Here is a 21,026-nt window from a genome sequence, read left to right on the forward strand (position 1 = left end):
TGTCTTGAAAAGTCTTTGAGAGTGTGACACTTCTCGAAAAGGGAGATTTTTCCGATCTTATGTTTGTGTCTCAGTTGTCACACTGTATATACACACTGGATTTTGGCTTACCTTGGACCTGACACTTTGGCAAGTAGGCACCCAGATGTTAAGACTGCTAGAGTTAACAGTATGCATTTATGACATACACAAAGATCTCTCCCAGTACCTATTTTTCTGCATTACATTTGTCCAAGCTTTATAAAATCATTGTGTTCTGACTTTTTCAATGTAAGAAAGTGAGACACTGGGTATATGAGCTGTTATACATACATTTTGCAGTTTGAACTTTCAACCCATAAACCAGTTAAGGACTCTGAATCAAGCTCTTCTGTAATGTAGTTGGCCTGTAGTTCTACATATGTGGTGCTTAGTTTCATTCAGTGCTGAATTTCTGGTGTTCTGTGAGGGTATCTGAATGGTCTAAAATTGCAAAATACTGTGATAACCTTGGACTGAAAAACTGAAGGTAAAGCAGTGTTGTTAATTACCACCATCTACCACATCAAGAAAAATAAAAGCAGAGTTTAGTTCTTAATGCATCATGTTTCTACCATGTATTTTTGTAGCTTTTCCACTTAAATTTTTCACCCACCAAACTTAAAATTTCAGGCCTTCAGACTGTGTCTTCTTGTCAACATTGTCTTAGGGAAAGACTTATCAGGCAGTTGTCATTTCATTTCTTTGATGGCCTATCTTTTAAAAGTAGGTGGAAATAATTGATGAACAGTAATAACAGTTCTGCAGTCAGTGATCAACAAAAAGTACTTCCCCGAATGGCATGTTTATTTTAGCTGATGAAGAATTGTTTCAGAAAAGGTTTGTATGACTGTTACTCGCCGTTACTCTGCCATTTTGATTCTGAGGAGAAATAATTTGCCTTTTTTTTGATGTGGTTATCTTCCATGCTCAAAGTGTAGATTTGCAGTATGGGCTGCAGACATGGGTGAATAGTGCAGTCTGATCCAAACTCTGCAGAGAATGTTGATTTTGCATTACTAGCCAGCAGCCCGTCATCTTTTCCTCTTTGAATTCATTTTGGAGAAAGTAAAAATCTGGAGTTTACTGTCAAATGATTTAAGATAAAAGAATATTTATATATGCACCCAAGCAAGCAAACTCAGGAATTGGATTAACAATTGAAGGAATGTTGATATTTTGTTTGCAAATCACATTTCTTGATTTATTTACTTGTAGCCTTTCTATTTATAAATGCCATATTTACGCGCTCTCATTTTCTAATTAATTGTTTTTAATATTTAGAATTGAATTATGTGCCCTGATGATTTTTGTGAAGTGCCTTATTGCAATATATACTTTCATGATCCAGAATAACTTTTCTATAAGGAATGTGGAAATTTAGGACTACTTAAATGCAAAAGGAGACAAATGTTAGTGAGATTTGTGTAAGGTATAAGATGCTGATGGTATTTTTATGGTGCTTTATAGATGATTATGAAAGCAGTAGCTTTTGACTCAACGTGAATAAGGGAATAAGGGAGTGATTGTTTCGTGGGTTGTGCTTTCTGAGATTTTGGTTGGGCTCTTTTTGTTTGTTTCCTTCAGAAAGACAGACTTTTGGAAAAATTAAGAACAATTGTTTTATGTACAGGGAAAAAAGAGAAGATGCTCCTGTTGGTTCCAATTGTTCTTTAAAAATTTCACTTGACTAAAAGAAAGAGGGTTGCCCTTTGGGGGATGAAAGATTTTTCCCAGCTTGTGTGTATTGTTTTTTCATGTTTTTACCCTTGTGGTTTGAAAACTAGTTCATAAAATTTTTACATATTGATCCTTTTACTTATGCCTATCTATCTATGAAGTTTCCTTTGTGAGGAACAACCATTTCTATAGGCTGTGTAGCGCAGTCTACAGTAGTTACCCTATCTTGTGGAGGTGGAAACACAGCGACACCATTTTAAAAAGTCCATTACTTTTCTAAATATTATGGATGGAAGAATTTATGCTGTTCGGGATACTAAATGTTTTATCTGTGGTTTTAGACTCTGAATCAGGAAAGCAGTCAGTCATATGGTTAAGTAACGTTCCCAGTTAAGGTTATGGATAGTTAATGTAATGTTTTGTTTGCACTTGCAGAGATGCTTAAAACATGCTGATTTTATCACTGCTTTTGCTTTGTCTTCCTAAATTGTATTGGTTGGTCATATATTAATTTTAAATATAATTTGTATGTCTGCTTAGTTAATTTGAATTTATTAGTAATATTTATTACATGTTTTTATAACTTCAAGGGTTTAAGTAAAAACCCTCCCTCTGCCCTCAAAAATACTACTGTAAATACAGCGTGGAAGCCAGTTCCTTTCATCCTATCTTAGAATACTCCTTTTTTTAATTCCTTAATCCTGTATTCCCTGTTTTGTAGTCGTCAAGTGCTGGTATTTATATAAAGGACAGCACATGGATATAGTAGGAAGATTCACTTTGTTATTAACAAGATGATTTGGGGAATACTTTGGGCTAAATTCAAGGTCCATTGTATGTCTCAAAGAGCGTTTCCAGCAGAACTTTAAGCAACAAACTTCACAGATACTTCTCAGAATCCCACTAGATTTTTATTGGCATCACGCATAAACAGATGTGAAAATGTTACGTTTCTTTTGGTCCATTTTACATTCATCTTTGAAAATGAGCTAATAAAGATAATAAGATAGCAGCAAGGCCAGATCAGATCAAAGATTTATCTAGTGCAGTATTCTGGCTCCAAAAATAGCCAAAACTTAATGTGTAAGGAAGAATGCGAAATCAGGCATGTTTCACAGCCACCGGAGGCAAGTGGTTCATGGACGACTTGGGCCAAAAGTTGTGTGTCTCTATTTAGTAATGATTCATGGCTTTTTCTTCCATAATTGCTTTTTGAACCTATATAAAATCTTCAACAGTCATACAACCAATAATGCAGTTGCTCAGGAACCATTAGAAAGATTGTAAAGGCTAAATAATTTTAATGTCAAATATTTTATTTTAGAGCAGCTAAATGTTCTGTAACAGGTTTGTAAAATTGTCGTTGAAATCGTTAAAACAAGTAAGTGCAATTTTAGGTAATCCTGGTTTTGTTCTTTCTAGCTGCTTGCTTCTCATATTTTTCTTGAGTTAGAGTACATTCATGTCATCAGTTTGTGTAATATGAGCCAATAAAGGCAAGTGTGTTAGTGTTCTTACTGTAGGCAAATCATGTCAGTAGTACCTGTGCTTCATTGCCTTCTTGTCCCATTCAGAACACTAAAGCCTAACTCATAGGCTCTGTTTGTACTGAAAGCCAGGCAGGCAGGATTAAGGTGTGCCTCTAGCCACAGACCACTGCTGCATTCTGGAAACAAGATGAGTCTACTCCATTTATATTTCTCCTGCACATTTGCAAAGAAAAAGTTCTACAGTGGACTTTCTCTTAAAAAAGTATATGAGCTTCTCAACAGTTTCTACTTTACAAATAACAGGAGGACATCTCTTTCAGAGTAATTCAAATTTGAAGTAAAAGGACAAATAAAAAATGGAGTACGCTTTTAGTTTTTTAAATAATTTGTGTTAATTAACAATAACAGCAACCACATCAAACAAGAAAGCACATTTGTCTCCATTTGTTGGCTAGTTTATATAATACTTAGCCCAGGACATTGTCTGACTGGTGGAGGCTTGGCATAGCTACCAGGACAGGGTGATTTAATAATGAGGCAGGCAATCTACTTCATCACAAACAGTATCACCAGTAGAGCAAGCTAAAGCTAGAAGCCAGTTGTTATGTGACTTTAAATACCCTGTGTATTCAAATGTATACCAACAATTAATTTAGCAAGGAACTTTTAAGAAGTGATAGTGTTCATTCACTTGGGCCTGATACCTTAGTGCTCCTCCAAGATTGAAAAGAGGATTTTCACCAGTCTTACTTGCCCTTTGAATGAACTTCAGTAAAATTGTTGGCCACCTTTCACACAGGGCTGTGGAGGAACAGTGTACAGAATTTACATGACAAAAATGGTGAGTGAAAGTAGAATTCTTAAAAACTCTCTTGCTGCCAAGAAGTACAGAAACTTGTTGCCTGATTTTAGAGCTATTACTAAGGCTATGTGCAAATATTGAGGGAAAGTCTCTCTGATCTGTGCTGTATACTGGCTGTAAATACAGTCTACAGCTAATTGCTTTTGGAATGCTAGTAGTCTTTAAAACTCAAAAAACATATGGCGTTGAAAATTAAAGTAATTCTTGTTTGCAAACTAGGATGGTGTACTATTTTTATTTTTTTTTAATGCAACACTAAAGCCATTACTCTTCTCTGAGTCTTTTCCAAAATGCCTTTAAAACTTTAGGTAAGTGGAATATTTGTTGGTATCTCATGGGGCTCAGATACTAGGTATTTAGATAAAGATGTGTATTCAGGTATTCAGTTGGCAAGAGTGCATCTTACTAAGGTGAGATTCACCCTTTTTTTTTTTTTTTTTTTTCACAAAGGAGATAAACAATAACTAATTATTTTGCATCTCTGACAAAAACAGCGAAAATTTGATATTTCAAAATATTTGTTTTTAGTATTTTAGGCCAAGTATTGTTTAGGCATGCTGAGATTACAGTTATCTGATAATGACCTGGTTTTTGTCCAATTAGAAATTAATAGGACCTTGGTATTGATTTATTTATACCTATACTATGAATAAAAAAGCTGCAGTTTTCTTCCAGTCTAGTAGAAAACAAAACTAATAATGTAATGAAAGATCAAATATTATAGAAATCATATAAGAATGAGTGAACTTCTCTTTCTGGCTTTTGTGGTACAGGAGATAAAAAACAGCTCTGATTGAACACTACTGCTTGAAATGTCTAAAGACTGAAAATATTTTATTGTTGCTATTACAGGATAAGAAGGCTTATCTGGACATCATCCACACCTATATGGAAGTCCATGGAACTGTTCATGGGACAAGCACTATTTATATTCCCGGCTATGTAAAAAACCATGGTATACTCAGTGGGCGGGATTTGCAGTTTCTGCTGAGAGAAACCAAAGTAAGTTTGTCAAGAGGGAGTAGTGGCAGAAATAGCTACAGATAGACACTATCTGAAGTGCTTGCATTTTACCTCCTACGAATGAGCTCTTAATTTAAAAGCATTGGAAAAATAAATGACCAAATGTAAAGGAGCTTAAGTTGTCTTCTGTGTGCTAAGAATACCTTTTTCATCATGTCCATGTTTTGTGGATTGACAGCTAATATTAGAAACTTGGGCAACAACCTACAGTCACAGACACATTTAACAACCAGCTTGAGAAACATGGATAAATGCATTTTTCATTTTCTTAAATGTGATACAGCTCAAGGACATAATCAGCTGAGAATGTGCTTTGTTTTACATCACTGATATGAAAGATAATATCTGAAAGCTGTACAGTAGGCATACTTGCTCTGCCCTACCAATGACTTTAACCTAGAGTGACCCTACTCTCTGGGGGAGAAAATAAGAAAGGCAAGCATTTCATTCGTCATTCAGTTCCTTCCTCTGCTTCAGTTGTGCAGAGAGAGCGAGCAAAAGAGTGTGCTTTTTGTGGTGTGCTTTCCCCATGGCCCCATAGTCAAGGGAACTCAAGATAAGGGACAGTATATACATTGAAATAAATAAACTTCTGTCCCCATAGGTGGAATGCTTTGTGGGGTTTTCTGTGCCATTTCCATAATCTTTGTGGCACTTTACAACATTAAAACACTTTAGTGGATTACATTTAAATAGGATGTTTAACTTTCAGTTGGTGAAAGAAGTGGTTTGTGTGTTTAAAATGAGCAAAATGTGTAGAACTGCACCACTTACTCCCCATTGTTGATAGTTTCTTGCTGTGCACTTCTACAGAAGAAGCTATTAAAAAAAGAAAAGAAAAAAGCAAGCACCTCCCAGTCTTCCCACACGACTGTGGAGATCTCCTTTTTGAAATATTTGGGAAAATGATGGTAATTTGACATCTCTGTGTGACAGCTGTTGGCAAATTATGACTTTTTAAAGGCAACCACTGTGTGTATGTACTTGATGCGTACAGATACACACAATGTTGCAGATTAAAAAGTCAACATTTACTTTCGTCATAGATAATACTGAGATTACACAGCTTTTGCCTGTGTGGAGTATGAAATCACTGTGTTAATCATAGTACTAACGTGGGAAGGATATTGACGTTGTAATAACCCCAAGCACAAACAGTGACTTATTTCTGAAAAAAAAAAAAAAAAAAAGGCGTTCTATTCACTGCAATAGTAAAATAAGCTAATGGACTTCCTATAGAATTACTGAAGTCCTTATAATTTACAAAGTACAGTTCATAATAGTTATGTTTGAGTAAGTCTTCCTCTAATTCTTTGTCAGCCATCTTACATGTATTACAGTATTTGATTTTCAATATTAAGTAGAAAGCTCATCTAGTCGTTATTGGTTATATTTGCTGTGCTCTAAGATGCAATGTAAGGACATGTTCCATTTAGGACAAACTCAAGTTGATACGTACATACTATGCAACTCAGCACAGTGCGGTTATTTGGTTTTTGTGACACAGGAAGTAGCCAGACTAGTTTCACTCAGTTTTTGACTAGTAATTGCAATATCAAATGGAAGATACTATCTTGTGATTGTGAAGTACTCCTGAGATCAGTAAGTTCACAAAAATACAAGTTGTATTTTTGTGAAAAACATGGATCTACGCTGTACTGTTTTTAGAGTCCTACAAGCATTTTAGATTTTAATGATTTTCTGTACTATTGTTGTGCATTGGGTTTTGGGGGGGTTTTGTTTCCTTCCTAACATTGGGGAAAATCCTTTGAGGATTTGCTGCATTTCTTAGTAGATGGCACTGAGAAACACATCAGTGTGTTTCAGAACCCTGTATCAGGAAGCCAGTGTTTTTATCACGTTATCTTTTTGATACAGTCTTTCTTAATAAACTATTTTTTTTAAGTCTGCAAACAGTATTTTCACATGGCTTTTCTGAACTTTTGTTAGCATATTTGCAAATGACAAAAACTGTTTTCCTTTTAAGGACATTATTTACAGGCTAACAAAACTTTGACCTGATGATAAGCAGTTAAGAGTCCATCCACTTCTCCTAATACTTACTATTGTCAGGCAAATGGGAGTGCATTGTACTTCTGATGTTGCAACAAAATGAAATGAAATATGGCTTACTGTATCATGAATTTCGGTTATTATTCCTGTCTAATACTTACTTGTTCCAATATATCAAGTTTAACAGAAAAAGTAAAACAGCAGCATCCTGAGATTGAAAGTGGAAACTGGGATTTACCATCTAATTTGTTTGGACTTTTTCAGTTGGAGGCGGATTTTTGGGTTGTTTTTTTTTTGCCAGCTGATGTTTAGTATCTCATAGGTACACTGGCTGTTCTGTCTTAGCATATGGTTGCCTCTCAGTGTTGATCAACAGACATACTTGCTCCAAGTCTTCTTGTTGCCCGTACATTCACAGTTTCAGATTTTGATATCTTTTAAGAGACAATACTTTAACATAGCTTAGCATAAAACACCACTCACCTGTCTCTACTGGCCATCTGCTGCGTGTGTGGGTCAATTGTGTTTATATGAAATGGATCATGGATTGAATTGCTGAAATAAGTGCAGGTTTTTCACAAAAATCAAACTGACTTAAATGGGAGCTTTGTGCCCTGAGGAGCCTCGTGTATGTGTGCACATGCATCCAGTGATGTTCAAGGACACTTTTTTAATCGTAATCACTTTAATCACTTTTAATTGCTAATCAACGTGACCAGAGCCCCATAATGAATTTAGTTATGGGGTTTTGTCACTAGACAATTGGTGTGCTGAAAGAATGTGAATAATTGGAGCCGTAACTCAGGCATGGTAACATCTGTGGGTACAATGCTCACTTGAACCATCTAGGCCTGCTGGTTGCTGTCTCCAAGCAACAAACTTCGTCTTTAAGCTTCCGGAAACTTTCAGATTTTTCTTTTTCTAAACAGATGTTTTCAGCCCCAAGGGCACAGATTGTCTTTCATTGCTTGTGATTTCAACATTGTGTTAGCAAGTTTTTGTTAGGTCAGCTGACAAATAATCTAGTTCTCAGAAAGTCAGAGCTAAATAATAATTTAACTAATCACACAGTTCAGTGTAGTCAGAAGTGTCAGTTTATGTTGCACTGCTTCATTTTGCCCTTAGACAGCAAAATACTGATAGGTGATGGCTCAGTCATGATTCTTGATCAGAGCTTTGCATTCCCAAAATGTATTCGGTCTCTCTGCACTAGTTGGTATAGGGCACAGTTATTCTCAAAAGCATGCAGCTGCCATTTCATTCTAGTGTATTATAAAGCAACACATTTCAGAATAAGTGCATTTTCCAAGCAGGAGGGGGCTGTTTGAGATTCATCATGGCTAGTTCAGCTGTGTAGTGCATGACAAAAACGAGACATGTCAACAGTTCCTAATGAGAAGATGTAAAGCCATTCATCACGTCAGAGGAAAATAGGGTAGGCGAGCTGGCAGCCTTCCTGCCAACTTACATGGCTTCTTGCCAAGTGGGCAGCTGGAGGAGTTGGACCAGACTCTCGTGGAAGAACCAGTACTGAATTCTTGAGAAATATTTCTCCTTTGAAAGTTTCAGATGCAACTTTTTACTTTGGGTCACTGTGAATTTTTGAGGGAATCCAAATTCTTTTACTAAGTGGCATTTACAATTTCTGAATGGTGATTAATAAAAGTAGGAGCAACACCCTGTTTAGACAGTTTGGGAAAAATCCCATTGCAATGTCGGATGAGCAGAATTAGGGAAACAACCTTTTTTTTTTTTTTCATATTGCCTTTTATGAAGTAATACAGTTTTTTTACTTCCACACGCTTCACAAAAGCAGTGGAAAAGACATTTAACTAGTGATTCTATTCTAAAGTTGTTTCAATCACAAAAGGATTGACTTTTCTAGAAAAGTATTTTATATTCATGAGAAAAATATATCAAGATAGTTAACAACAGCCTTTGCTACAGTTTCTGTAGTTCAGAAGAGAATATATAAGTTCGGTAAGGAGGCATACAAAAGTGGTGATAAACCTACCAACACAACAGAATAAATTAGATAAAGTGAAGTAATGTTAGAAAGGGGAGAGGAGAAGATAAACACTCCTATTTATGGAACTATAGCATTTAGTCTCTGGAATATGAATTTTTTCTCTTAAATATTCAACTAGTCAGAATTACAGTCAGTGAAGTAAAGCATTCACTCCTTATTTTATACTTTTGGCTGTAATTTAGAAAGACTGTTTGCTCAAGTACTCATTTAAATAATAGTCCGATCTGGTGCTGTAAACTCCACAAATAAATTGCTTAGTGTCAACTGAAAATCAGTGGTTTCCAAAAAATAAAAGAAAAACACACTTTTTTCATGAGAGTGGTTGTGAAGCACTTTTCATCTCAGAGAAGTTTCCACTTAGCTACTACACCATGAAAGGACTGCTTACATTATAATCAGAAAAGAATGGCATCTTGGCTGGTCTGATGCTGGGTGGCCAAATAAAAAGCCTGAAATTCCAAACCAAGGGTTCAGTTCACTGCAAAGGCAGAAAAGGTTCCTGAGGAGCCTTTCTTAGGAAAACCAAAGTATTCCTGCTTAAGGGTTTCAACACCCGCTTTACTCAAGTTGGGCAAGTGAGATTGCAGATACAAACTCCCTTTTTTGGTTCATGCAGAGGTTCGTGTACAGGCACAGACACACCTTGGTAGCAGACCTTGCAAACAAGGAAATGGTTTTTAAAAAAAAACACACCACTGTTACCATGATAATTTTACATCTGTATTTATTTGCTGTTATCTTCTTTAGATATACTTTTATACTGTAAATGCCTCCTGGCAATCATCTTGTTATATGGGGCATTAGCATACAGAGCCTACTGTGGCATGTGCCCACTTAAAGCACCGTATGAAAAATAATGGTTCTGTCTTTCAAAAACATTTGAAAGGTGAGAAGAATGCTCACATACAGAAAATGACATTATTTCAAGCACTAATCAACCAAATTTAGAGTTTTGCATTATAGATCTTCAGCCATAGGGTGAAGGTGCCTCTCCATGGTGGACCATGTTACCAGACATAGCATCCAGTAAGAGAGTACCCTAAAAGCCATAGTCAGCACCTCGTGTGGTGGAGGCAACAGTGTACATTTATATCCCAAAACAGTGTTCTAAAGCTTTACCGTTTTGTGGGAGATAGCCTTGTCTTCCACACAGCCTCAACTGTACTGAGGATGGATGCTTGCTTCACTGGTACCTGAAAATTGTTGTCTGTTATTTCTGCTTTTTTTTTCCCTTCCTTCTTTTTCAAGTAGTGACTTGCAGCATTTGTTAATACTTTTAGGACGTACCTTGACAGATTGTTTTAGCCTTTCTGGAAATAACAAGCTGCATGTAATTCAAAGGATTAGCAAATTAGAGCATCATAAGAATGAGTTACAGAAATATCCTGTGTTCTCTAATGCTTGCTTTTTGAATGATAGTGGATGTGACTTTCTGGAGGCAATTAAGATATTCCTCAGTTTTGCTCTTTATCCCATACAAACATACTAGCTCCCTAACCAAGGAACGTTAATAAAGGGCAATTTTCAGGAGCAGGGTCTAGATGCAGTTTGGGCATTTCAGCCGATTTGATGAAGACGACGTGGTGGAGAGGGATAGAAGATTTTGGAGGGTTGAAAGAAGGAGCGGGGGGGGGGCTGCAGGCAGCTGTGAGCCAGGCTGGAACCTTGGGCCAACAGGCAGCACACACACGTGCACCGTTCTAGCGATCAGATGCATCTTTTTTTCTTCAAAGGTATGATGTTGCTTAGACGTAAGGCTGGAAAATGGATGCGAAACAGGTGGTAGGCTATTTATTATAGATTAAGTGTTGACAGTGTGCTCTGTGCTGTCAAAACATAAAACCATGTTTCTTTCCCCATGGAGCTTCCTCCTAAATAAACGGACCAGTCAGACACAGAACTGTTCAGCAGTGCACAGCAGCAGTTTATTAAAAAAGTGAAAAACGAAGCAAACAAACCAGCATTCTCTACATAACAGACAAACACAGGATCATAGGAGAATTGATACTTCAGATGGTTTTAATTGCTGGTTCTCAGCTGGTTTTCTGCCTGAACTAAGGAGTAGTTTAAATAAATAACATTATGTGTGCAAATTGCATGAAATGGTTTCGTGTCCGTAATTCATTATTTTCAAGAGATTACCTTTCTTTAAATTAAGCCTCTTTTGAGGTGAAATTTAGTATGTATTTTTTCTGACTGAAAGGAAATCTATCTTATGCCATATATAAAAACCAAATTTAGATAATCTAGCTTTAGTGGAGATAGTCTACCAGATCTGTTTTTATATCAGCCACTGGAGAGTTTCCTGTAAGATTTAAATCTGCAAGATAGCTGAGAAACTTTTTGCAAGTAGGTGACTTTTTTTAACCTGAAAATTGAAAACTGAAATAACAATATTCAGCTCCATGCAGTGAAAATTGTATGTCCTCAACTATGCTGAGAAGTGTTAACTTTCTTTTTAAAATGAGCCAACTCAGAATTTATACTGTTGTTGCCATGGGTCGGAGAGGATTGATGCTGCAGTGCCTGTGCACGACAATACTGACTACAGCTTTAATGCATCAATGTTAAGATCAGCTCCTAGAAAGGGCCTTCAGTTTTGAATCTTCTGTTACTAGGATTCACTTCCATGTTGCAGAAAATTTAGTGCAGAATCGTATAATTTGATGTCTTTGAATACGTACGTCCTGAATACATGATCCTGACAGTTATGAAGATTGCTCTTTATTTTCTTGAAAAAAGCAGTAGCTATATGTACATGCATGTTAAGTCATTCAGCAGTGCTGAGAAACTGCTGTTACGAATCAGAGTTTGTAATTCTCCCATTATACACAGACTTTCAAATAAAGATAAAGAATCCTATATTTAATTCAGAGTTTTTAATTATGTTGGGCCAGGAGAGGGGTCAAGATCCAAATAAAAGCCAGACAACTCTGAAAAAATATTAAATTTCTTTACATTGGAGAAAAGCACGGCCTTTTCTAGAGCACCTGTAATCTCAGCTGATGTAAGAATAGCTTTGTGATGCATTTTTCCTCCTTCAATTTACCTTGGAGGCGTTGAACCCTCTTAATCCTATGCAAAGCTCTTGCTGCCTAGGTACAGTGTCTTCAGCTGATGTTTGCTGCCATCTACCGTTTTAATTAGAAAACTTAATCAGTTTGCCAGCAGCGTGTTCATATTGGCAAAACCAGCAGGTTAGCTGACGTGGGAGAGAGGGGGAAAACAGTAGCGTAGCTGTTCCGTGAGGTTGCTGCAGTAAAACCTGTACCTGCAAGAGAGCCCCAGCAGTTTCATTTCAACACAATCAAACCACCGAATGACTTTTTTTTTTTTTTTTCCCAAAAAAATAACTGAAAGAGTCCGTTGTTGCCTCAGCTCCATGAAAAACCACCTCAGCTCATTACAGAAGATTATTGTCAAATGTGTTTTACAAGACATTCTGTTACAGCCTGGGTAGGAGGGGGTGAGCTGCTGAATTTCTCCAGTTTTCTTCTTAACATTACATTTTTTTAGGCTGGTGCATTTAGAACGCATTATTGTTTATTTTAAGTTAGCTCTTAGCTTTCAATTTTTGTAAAGAACAAAAATTAAGATAGTCCTTGTTTTCTGTTTTTCAGCTGTTCGTTGGTCTTGGATTTCCATATGAAGGGCCGGCTCCTTTAGAGGCTATTGCTAATGGATGTGCTTTTCTAAATTTAAGATTTAACCCGCCAAAAAGTAGCAAAAACACAGAATTTTTCAAAGGCAAACCTACACTCCGAGAGGTAAGCTTTATCAATCTTGGTAATTTCTTTGTTGAAAATGATTGTGGATTTCTTTTTCGTAACTTAATATAGGAAAAATTGCATAAATGTTCACAGTTTATTGCAAAAGTATGCAACTGTCGTTTTCTTTAGCTATTGATGGGGTTATCAGTCATTTTTATACAAGACATTTATATGTCTTGCTATTATGTATTTATATTTTATACATTCTTATACAAGAACAGATCATGTCATCTGACACATGATGTGTCATTTGAAAGCGATTTTCTTTTGTTGAAGAAACAAACATTACTGTGTACTGTGCAGGAAGTAAATAGGTGTTTAAGTAAACACCTATAAAAATGCCTTTTGTGGGTTGTTGTGTGTGTTTGGGATATTTTTTTTTTTCTCCAGAAAAGACCTGCTCAAGGCACTGTTGAGCTAAGGTATTAATGGTCACAGCCCACAGTGTTTGTGGTTAAACACTGAAGACATTTGGAGAACTGACTCCTTAAGAGAACAGGAAAACCAAACCTCCAGCTTGCAAAACAGCCAGTGTGTTTAGACTCTAGTAAGAGAAAAATGAGGCTAAGTAAACTAGCCCCTCATCCTGGCACTGACTTTGGAATATTTTTCTTCTTCAGTGTAGGTAAAATTCAGCCTATACCACTTGCAAGCATTTAACAGTCATGTAGCCATTTCTGACATAAGCACTTTTGCCTGTGACCATGGCTTGTTCTTAGGTGTATATATGTATTTCTTTTACATACTCATCTGAAGGGAGAGCTGTCTGGTAAGCTTGTACAGGACATGAGCTCAAACTCACCCCTTCTCACAGCTTGCATTGCTAACAAAGGAGATAGCAATAAGGAAAAAAAAGTCTGTTTAAATTTTCTCCTTGGGCTTGGCACGTTTCAAAGCTTTCCTTCTGTGGGTCACTCAACTATTCGTCTCATTTCCAGTTTTTCTGTTCTCAGACACTATAACTGATCAGACTCAGTAAATAATCTGGACCCACTTAAGTCTCTAATAGGAATTTTAGTGCTTGGAATGCAGTGCTAAATCCCACTGGCATGTGTCAGCACTAACAGAAATGCTGTGCACCTGAATTGCACAGAAAAATAATCCCTATTGACTGCTTTAGTACAAAATAATATAATGAACATTCATCACGAATATTTCTACGTTCACATGGTCTGCTGACCTGTCCTAAAAGTAACCTTTTCTCTAACTGGTTTTTACAACTGCATTTAGATCCGATTGCCAGTAATCCATATGCTGGTTCTTTGGGATTAAGAAAGTCCTTAAATCCTTCTCTCAGTTTTTTCAAGTGTTAAAGGAGAACAAAAAAAGCTTGTGTAGCTCTGCGAATTGATTATCCGTAGACCAATTTGGAGATGAAGTCTGTGTTTAGTACTTTGGTAAAGTAACCATTGCAAGTCACTATTTCTCTCTTATTCTAGATAGAATTTATTGGGGGGGAGTTAACTGTTTCCCCTCTACCCCCAAGATGGGGTCCTGTAGGGAAGACTCTGTGCAAAATCTGGAAATGACAATTTTCATTTTAGATCAGCAATTGTTTTGTCTTGGGACATGATTTTGCTGGGGGAAAGAGTCAGAAATAAAAAAAAAAAATCACCTTCAAGCAGCTTGTTTTGTTACCAGTATTTGTACCAATATTTCATCTCCATTCCACACGCCTCTCCCTGGCCCCCCAAAGAAAGAAAACATTGCACGCTAAATGTAGTTGAAATGTGTAGTTGGTGGGTGTGGTTTCTTTCATTTTCTGCTTTTAGGAAGAAAAAAAAAAAGACCTGAAATTAGAAATTAATTCCAAATCCATTTATAAAAGTTCTTATAGATTGTAATTATATACAGAGGATGTATCTCCTGAATATCTAAAACATTAAGTCTCGGCTAATTAAAGCATTTCAGTATTAAGAAATAATCTTAATATTTTTGAGAGTATAGATGTAGAATGACTGGTGAAATAAAAATACGTTGCTAGTTACTCTTAATACTTAAAACAGCTACTAGTCTGAGAAGTTTAGCTGTTCATCTTCCAGATCAGATCTGGCTTTAATGTTGCCATCTGTCTGCCTGAGATGGTAGAGAAAGAGTGGTCTAAGGCATAATTCCTAAAGCTTTGTGGAATTTAAAACACTGGTTTATGGTCATATTTTTAAAGGTGCAATAGAAGGTTTTTTGTTGTTACTGAAAGCAATAGGAATGTAGCTTCTGCCATCTGAAGTCCAGACATAAGTGCCCTGGGAACTCGGTCTTGGTAACCCAGATTTTTAAATACATATAGTTTTAGTGGCAGTAGAAATACTATTGAAAAAAGGTTAGAATATATCAGTCTTTGAGAAGGATTGGACTTTTTGGAGGAATTTAAAATATACCAATGGGAGCACAGTGCAGTGTGTTGCAGGTGAATGTAGGCAGCGACAGAAGCTGTCGGCGTGCAGAAGCATTCTGAGTTACTGGCCCAGCAGCTGCAGTCTTGCAGCCAGTCCACGAGCCCTCAACACCAGGCTGCCCTGCAACCGAAGGTGGGAGCCTGCACAGAGTCCCCTGGAGCACTGGTCTCAGAGCACAGATTTATGCTAGCTGATCCCATATGTAACTATAAGACTGACTTCTCTTGTCCACAAGCGAAATGCAATAGGCAAAAATTGTAAGTGGTTTCTTGCATTCACTTGAGGAAGAAAGCAAATATGGCATATGCTCAGTGCAGGAGAAGGTTCTTTCCAACAGATACCGTTTCCTGCTTCAGACCTTTCGTGCTGACTAGATTATTCTTTGTATCATGCATAAAGAGGCAGCTGTATAAAATTGTCTATGAATAATCTATCCTGTAGGGCTTTTTTTGTATTTATTTAAAAAGCAATTTTCTTCTGAGGCCATTGTGAAACACTCCCTTCTCTTCTGCATCTTTTGCTTCCTCTCTATGTGTTCGTTTACATGTTCCTCTCACTACTGTGCAGCCTGTCACAAAAATTACTTTTAGTGCCATCCTGCTAGTTCTGAAAGAAAGTAATCTCTAATATAATTTTTCTTAGTTATCCTCTTGGGTATTTATTGAATTTGTTTTCTGACAAAGTGGTGAGCAAAATACCAGTTAACGCTCTTATTGAGGTCAAATCACTCTTGTACTATCAGCAATGAGAGTCAGAATTCATCTAAGTGATAGAAATGATTCTTTATTCACTAATACTCACAGAAGGTTGGAAATGTTTGAAATTTGAAGGAGAGAGAGAGAGACCGAGGATGTTGTCTGAAGGTGAGACAGGGCCAGGATGACATCTCTTGAAGCCAGTCATGCAGGTCTCACCGGGACTGGTAGCTATTACGAGTTGTGAAAACGCAGGGCTGCTCTGTGAATGAGTTGTGGAGAAGCAGGGTCACATTTTAAAAGTAATTTCAGTAAGCATCAAGTCTTCTGTGATGTAAGTCATTACGAGGATCAAAGCCACAAATGAGAGGTGCACAAATGTTACTTGTGATCTGCATTATTATCTGATTTTCAGTTTTCCAACTAAATTCACTCTCTAAATTTAAACACGGAAAATCTGAAAGATAACTCAGAAGGAATGACGCTGACTGTTAGATTCTAGCTGAATTCTTGCGATACCTTAGTGCATTTCATCCAAAAAGTCTGATGCCGAGAGTGAGAGGGAAGGATATGTTGACACATTAATTTTTACCAATATAATTTCTTCCTTTCAGTTGACATCTCAGCATCCCTATGCTGAAGTTTACATTGGGAAGCCCCATGTCTGGACTGTAGACATCAATGATCTTTCTGAAGTTGAGAAGGCTGTGAAATCAATTTTGAATCAAAAGGTGAGAAATGTATCCTCAATTTGTCATCAACGCTTGAGGGTGTATTGTGTACTGCAGGTAGAGTGCTTCCTAATGTTAGTCTAATTAAAGCAGAGTGCTGCACTTTGACAGGATATTGGGAAAAAAAAATTGTCATTACATCTCTGTGGTATCTGATCATCATGTTTTAGTACTGGGTATGTCAGGTTTTTACCTGAAAAAAATTAGCATGAGTGAATTTGTATAGAAATGTGAATTTCCTATGTAAATTATACAGCAATCTGTATTTTCTGTGCATTCAGTGAGGAAGTTTCCTTGTTGATTCTTAGAGCATTACGGGCTGTCCAAATACATGCTCAATTCTGTTGACTGATTTTGTAGCCTTGACATAACCGCCACTGAAGTGCTTGTGCACTTACAGCATGGAATTGTAATGAGGGCATTTCGGAGGGGGGAAGTTTGAAGTAAGTTTCAAAGGTATCACATTCTTTTTTGTCATAATGTTTTCTTCTTCACTTCAACTGCAGAACTGAAACTTAGTTAAAACAGGAGCTCTGGAATCCCATAGGGTCTCAGGCTTGCTTTATATCTATTACTTTGCAGTATACCCTGAGTTTCCTTAAAGATAATCACTGAGCAACTTTTATTGCCATTACAAAGCAGCAAAAATCAGCCTATACTGCTGATGGTTTTGTGAAATTGTGATTTGTTAATGAGTTTATTTGCATTTATTGTTGGTACTTAAGCTATAACGTAGTATTTGGAATACAAGCTGCTACCACACAGTGCACCACAAAGTTCCTTTAAACAAAAAACCTTCTAACCTTAACATACTATGTTTCCACAGATTGACCCTTATTTGCCCTATGAATTTACATGTGAGGGAATGCTTCAGAGGATGAATGCGTTTATTGAAAGACAGGTATGAACTTTTATTGTGGATGGCTCTCTTGTTTTATGTTGAAAAGGGAGGAGACTCTCCATTTTAAAGCTTCTCAGTGTTGTTGCTGTTCAGGAAGAAATAGTAGCTGGGCAGTCCTTGGTATTACATCAAAGCAGAAAGGCGAAGTAGTTTTTCAGTATATATGTGACTTCTTTAACTGTGTACACACAAAAAATCTTTGGATCATGAAGTATCACGTAAATATAGAGATACTTTTGTGGTAGCGCACTTAGGCTAAAGCCTCTGGGTGGATTTTTCAAGTATTTAGTTTCAATCGATAAAGCTTTAAATGGTTTGGAAACCAGTTACTTAAAGGACTTTTGGTCCCCATGTATTACTGCCAGCTGAGAGCAGCAGAAGGTATTGAGTTGGAGTAATAAACTGCAGAGATTTACATGAGATCCTGATTTCTAGAAACTGTATGTTTGCTTGGACTTCCGCCCAAGGCCAGATCTGTTGCAATGGCCAGCTCTGCCTTTTGTTCTGGCTGCTGCAGAAGAGAGATAGGAATAACCTACATCTCTGTTAACGCCAATTAACTTCCAGGATTTCTTTCAGAAGCACTGCACATGCTCCTGTACCTGCATTTCTGAAAGAGGACAGTAATAAAGAATAACACAGCTTTGGATCAGAAGTGTAGTTAACATAGCTATTTCCAGTTTTCTGCCAGTAAACACTTCAAGCTTTTTGCTGCTGTATTGATGACATAGCCTGTAAAAGTATCTCTGCTTCTTTTGATTCCTTTACCTGAGTTAGCTGTAATTGAGAGTTTTTGTCAATACAGGAGGAAATGGAGCTCAGTGTAAGGGAGAAAAAGAGACAATCTAGAGAGAGCATCTGTGGGCCAAAACTGTCTTTTCCCTCTGGACCTCCTGGAAGGGCTAAGCCCTGGCTTCTACTGAGTGCTTCTCAGAAATAAATACAGCATTGTAATTTCATTCATTGCTTTGACTAATTGTCAAAAGCCATTATTATTTCATAGCCCCCAGGATGCTCAAGCATAATTATTAGCTGCATGTGCTTAGCACTGTGCTTGATTAACATGTCAGATGAAGCACAAATAAAGGTTGAGACCTTATTTTGAAGAGTTTGTGGTGGGAGGCAGGCAGAACAGAACAGAGAAAGCTGCACAAGCTTGGAACAGGAACGAAGATGCATGGAGTTGATCTGGTTCAGAGGCTGTGGGGTGCATTGACCATGAGAGCATGGTCTTCAGGGCATGTTTGAATGTGAAGAGGATGGGGCCAGATACACTCACACACAGTCACCCTATGGGACAATGAAACTGTAGGATTTAAAGGAGTTGTCCGGAGTTCCCCTTTTGGTGCCTTGGCTCAGGAGCAGGAGGGAGGACAGTGTTCACAAGAAAGGTTTACAAGAAACCTGAATCTTCAGATCCGACAGTTGGGCTGAATGTCTTTAGAGTCTGAAGTAAGAGAACTACTGTGAGCTGTGGTTTCACGTTTAGCAGTGCCACCTTCAGATGGATTAAACCAGCTTTCACTCCAAGCTACTCTTTCCTGCCAGTGCACTGCCCCTGCCAGCGGCCCAGTGTGGTTGTTAGGTGCATCTGATTTGTGCCATCTGCTTAATCCATGCCTTGATCCTGGTTGCTCTGTGGCTGCACAAACAGTTGTGTCAGCTCTGCAAAGCGGCAGTGTAGGGTGGGAACCAAAGGGTGGGACTGCTTAAATTGGCACTGCCATCAAAGGAGCAGCCAGGCAACTGCAGCTGAAGCAGCTGTGGGATTCCCTGTTGCAAACTTGGGAGCTGTTGGATGAGGTGGGCTGGGCTGATGGAACAGACATGCTGACTTTGAAAGATGTGGTCAAGTGGAGTACTTGGTAACCCGGCAGAAAATGGTTTTGGCAGGACTCTACTAGGTTAGCAAACTGACTTGGCTCAGCAGAGGATCAGCTGAGCACCAGAGCTTGGCGAAGGGAGTGGGGTGAGAACATTCAGCCAAGAGCAGGAAAAGCCAGAGGGAGGAGGACAACTCCTTTGACAGCAGGGCTAAGCCTGTCTCACCTTGGAATTGTGGTTATAGCTAAACAAACATAAACACAGTCTCTGGTGAAGCTTAACCTTCTGTTTTACGTAACATCTTTTCTCTATTTTACCCTTATGCGTGTAGGGTTGTGGGGCAAGATAGACTAGGGTAAAGAGACCAAATTTACGTCACTTTTAGTGGTTGACAGAAAAACTAGCGAGAGACAGCAAACTGAAACACAGCCCTGCATGCTGGTGTCTGTGAAGGTGATGTACTCTGAGACATGCTTCAAGGTGGCATAAGCTGAGGAAGGCTTCCCACCAAGCTATGGACCAGAAATGGGAGGCTGTGCCCAGTTTTTGGGAAGAATTTTCAACTAAGAGTTGTTAAAAGCTAAGCCCCCAGCAAACGGTGAAGCCTCACAAGTGATTCCCTGTCTTTGAAAAACTTTGTCTTCTGCCTGCACTAGCTGTGAACCCAAGCCAATATTACAGCATTATATTGTATATATTACATTAGTATATATTACAGTATTGTATAATTACAGTATTGGATTGGATTTTGAACCTATATAGATCTCCTCCTGCATCTAGTATTTTAAATATTGATTTATAAAAGGACAGAATAAGCAGGGCACTTAAGTCCAAATAGCAAAATGACATTTTTGAAACAACCTAATTAAAAAGTACCTCCAACCATCTATGTTTAACCTGCTTTTTTAGATGCTGTTAAAATTATTCCGCCATAAATATGCTCTAAAATTACTCAGTTTTTCCAAATATGGCATGAGGGAATGTCTTAGAGCTGCATCAGGGGAAGTTCAGAATGGATATTGGGAAGATCTTCACCGAGAGGGTGGTCAAGCACTGGAACAAGCTCCCCAGGGAAGTGGTCATGGCCCCAAGCCTGTCAGTGTTCAAGAAGCATTTGGAGAAGACTCTTAGATACATGGTTTAGCTTTTAGGTTACCCTGTGTGGAGTCAGGAGTTGGACTCTATGATCTTCCTGGGTCCCTTCCAACTCAGGATATTGTGTGATTCATGACTGTATAATACTAAATTTATGGTTAGACCTGGGAGTATGAAAACTTTCTCCTTCAGCAGGGGAAATCTAAACAGAGAAGAAACCCACCAAACTGATACTGAGAACTGGTAAATGATTTAGGGTCTTAGCTTCATTAAAATTTCAAGTAGTTCAGCCTTTCTAAGCTTTGGGTCACAGTTTGGGACCTGTTCATACAAATTTTAGTTTTGTCAGGTGAAAGCAAACCACGATGGACTGGGCCGAAATTTTTTTATCACCTTTTGATAAGAGTTGCCAAATGTTAAAATAATGGCTGAGTATCATGGAATGTTATGTAAAAACAGTGATTAAAATTTTCTCTTTGCTTTTTCTCATTTTAAATGT

At 37.8% G+C, this 21,026-nt stretch overlaps 1 protein-coding gene across 4 annotated transcripts in view; it reads left to right on the forward strand.

Moving 5' to 3' along the window:
• MGAT5 (alpha-1,6-mannosylglycoprotein 6-beta-N-acetylglucosaminyltransferase) overlaps positions 1–21,026 on the forward strand; it is a 137,337-nt gene that overhangs the window by 106,569 nt on the left and 9,742 nt on the right. For all 4 annotated transcript variants that reach the window (XM_075512574.1, XM_075512575.1, XM_075512576.1 and 1 more), the window contains exons 12-15: positions 4,903–5,052; positions 12,736–12,882; positions 16,591–16,707; positions 17,534–17,608. In XM_075512574.1, the coding sequence (XP_075368689.1) occupies positions 4,903–5,052; positions 12,736–12,882; positions 16,591–16,707; positions 17,534–17,608 (489 nt within the window). The remainder of the gene's footprint in view (positions 1–4,902; positions 5,053–12,735; positions 12,883–16,590; positions 16,708–17,533; positions 17,609–21,026) is intronic.

The sequence above is a fragment of the Mycteria americana genome, chromosome 9, assembly GCF_035582795.1.
Source record: "Mycteria americana isolate JAX WOST 10 ecotype Jacksonville Zoo and Gardens chromosome 9, USCA_MyAme_1.0, whole genome shotgun sequence".
Lineage (NCBI taxonomy): Eukaryota > Metazoa > Chordata > Aves > Ciconiiformes > Ciconiidae > Mycteria > Mycteria americana.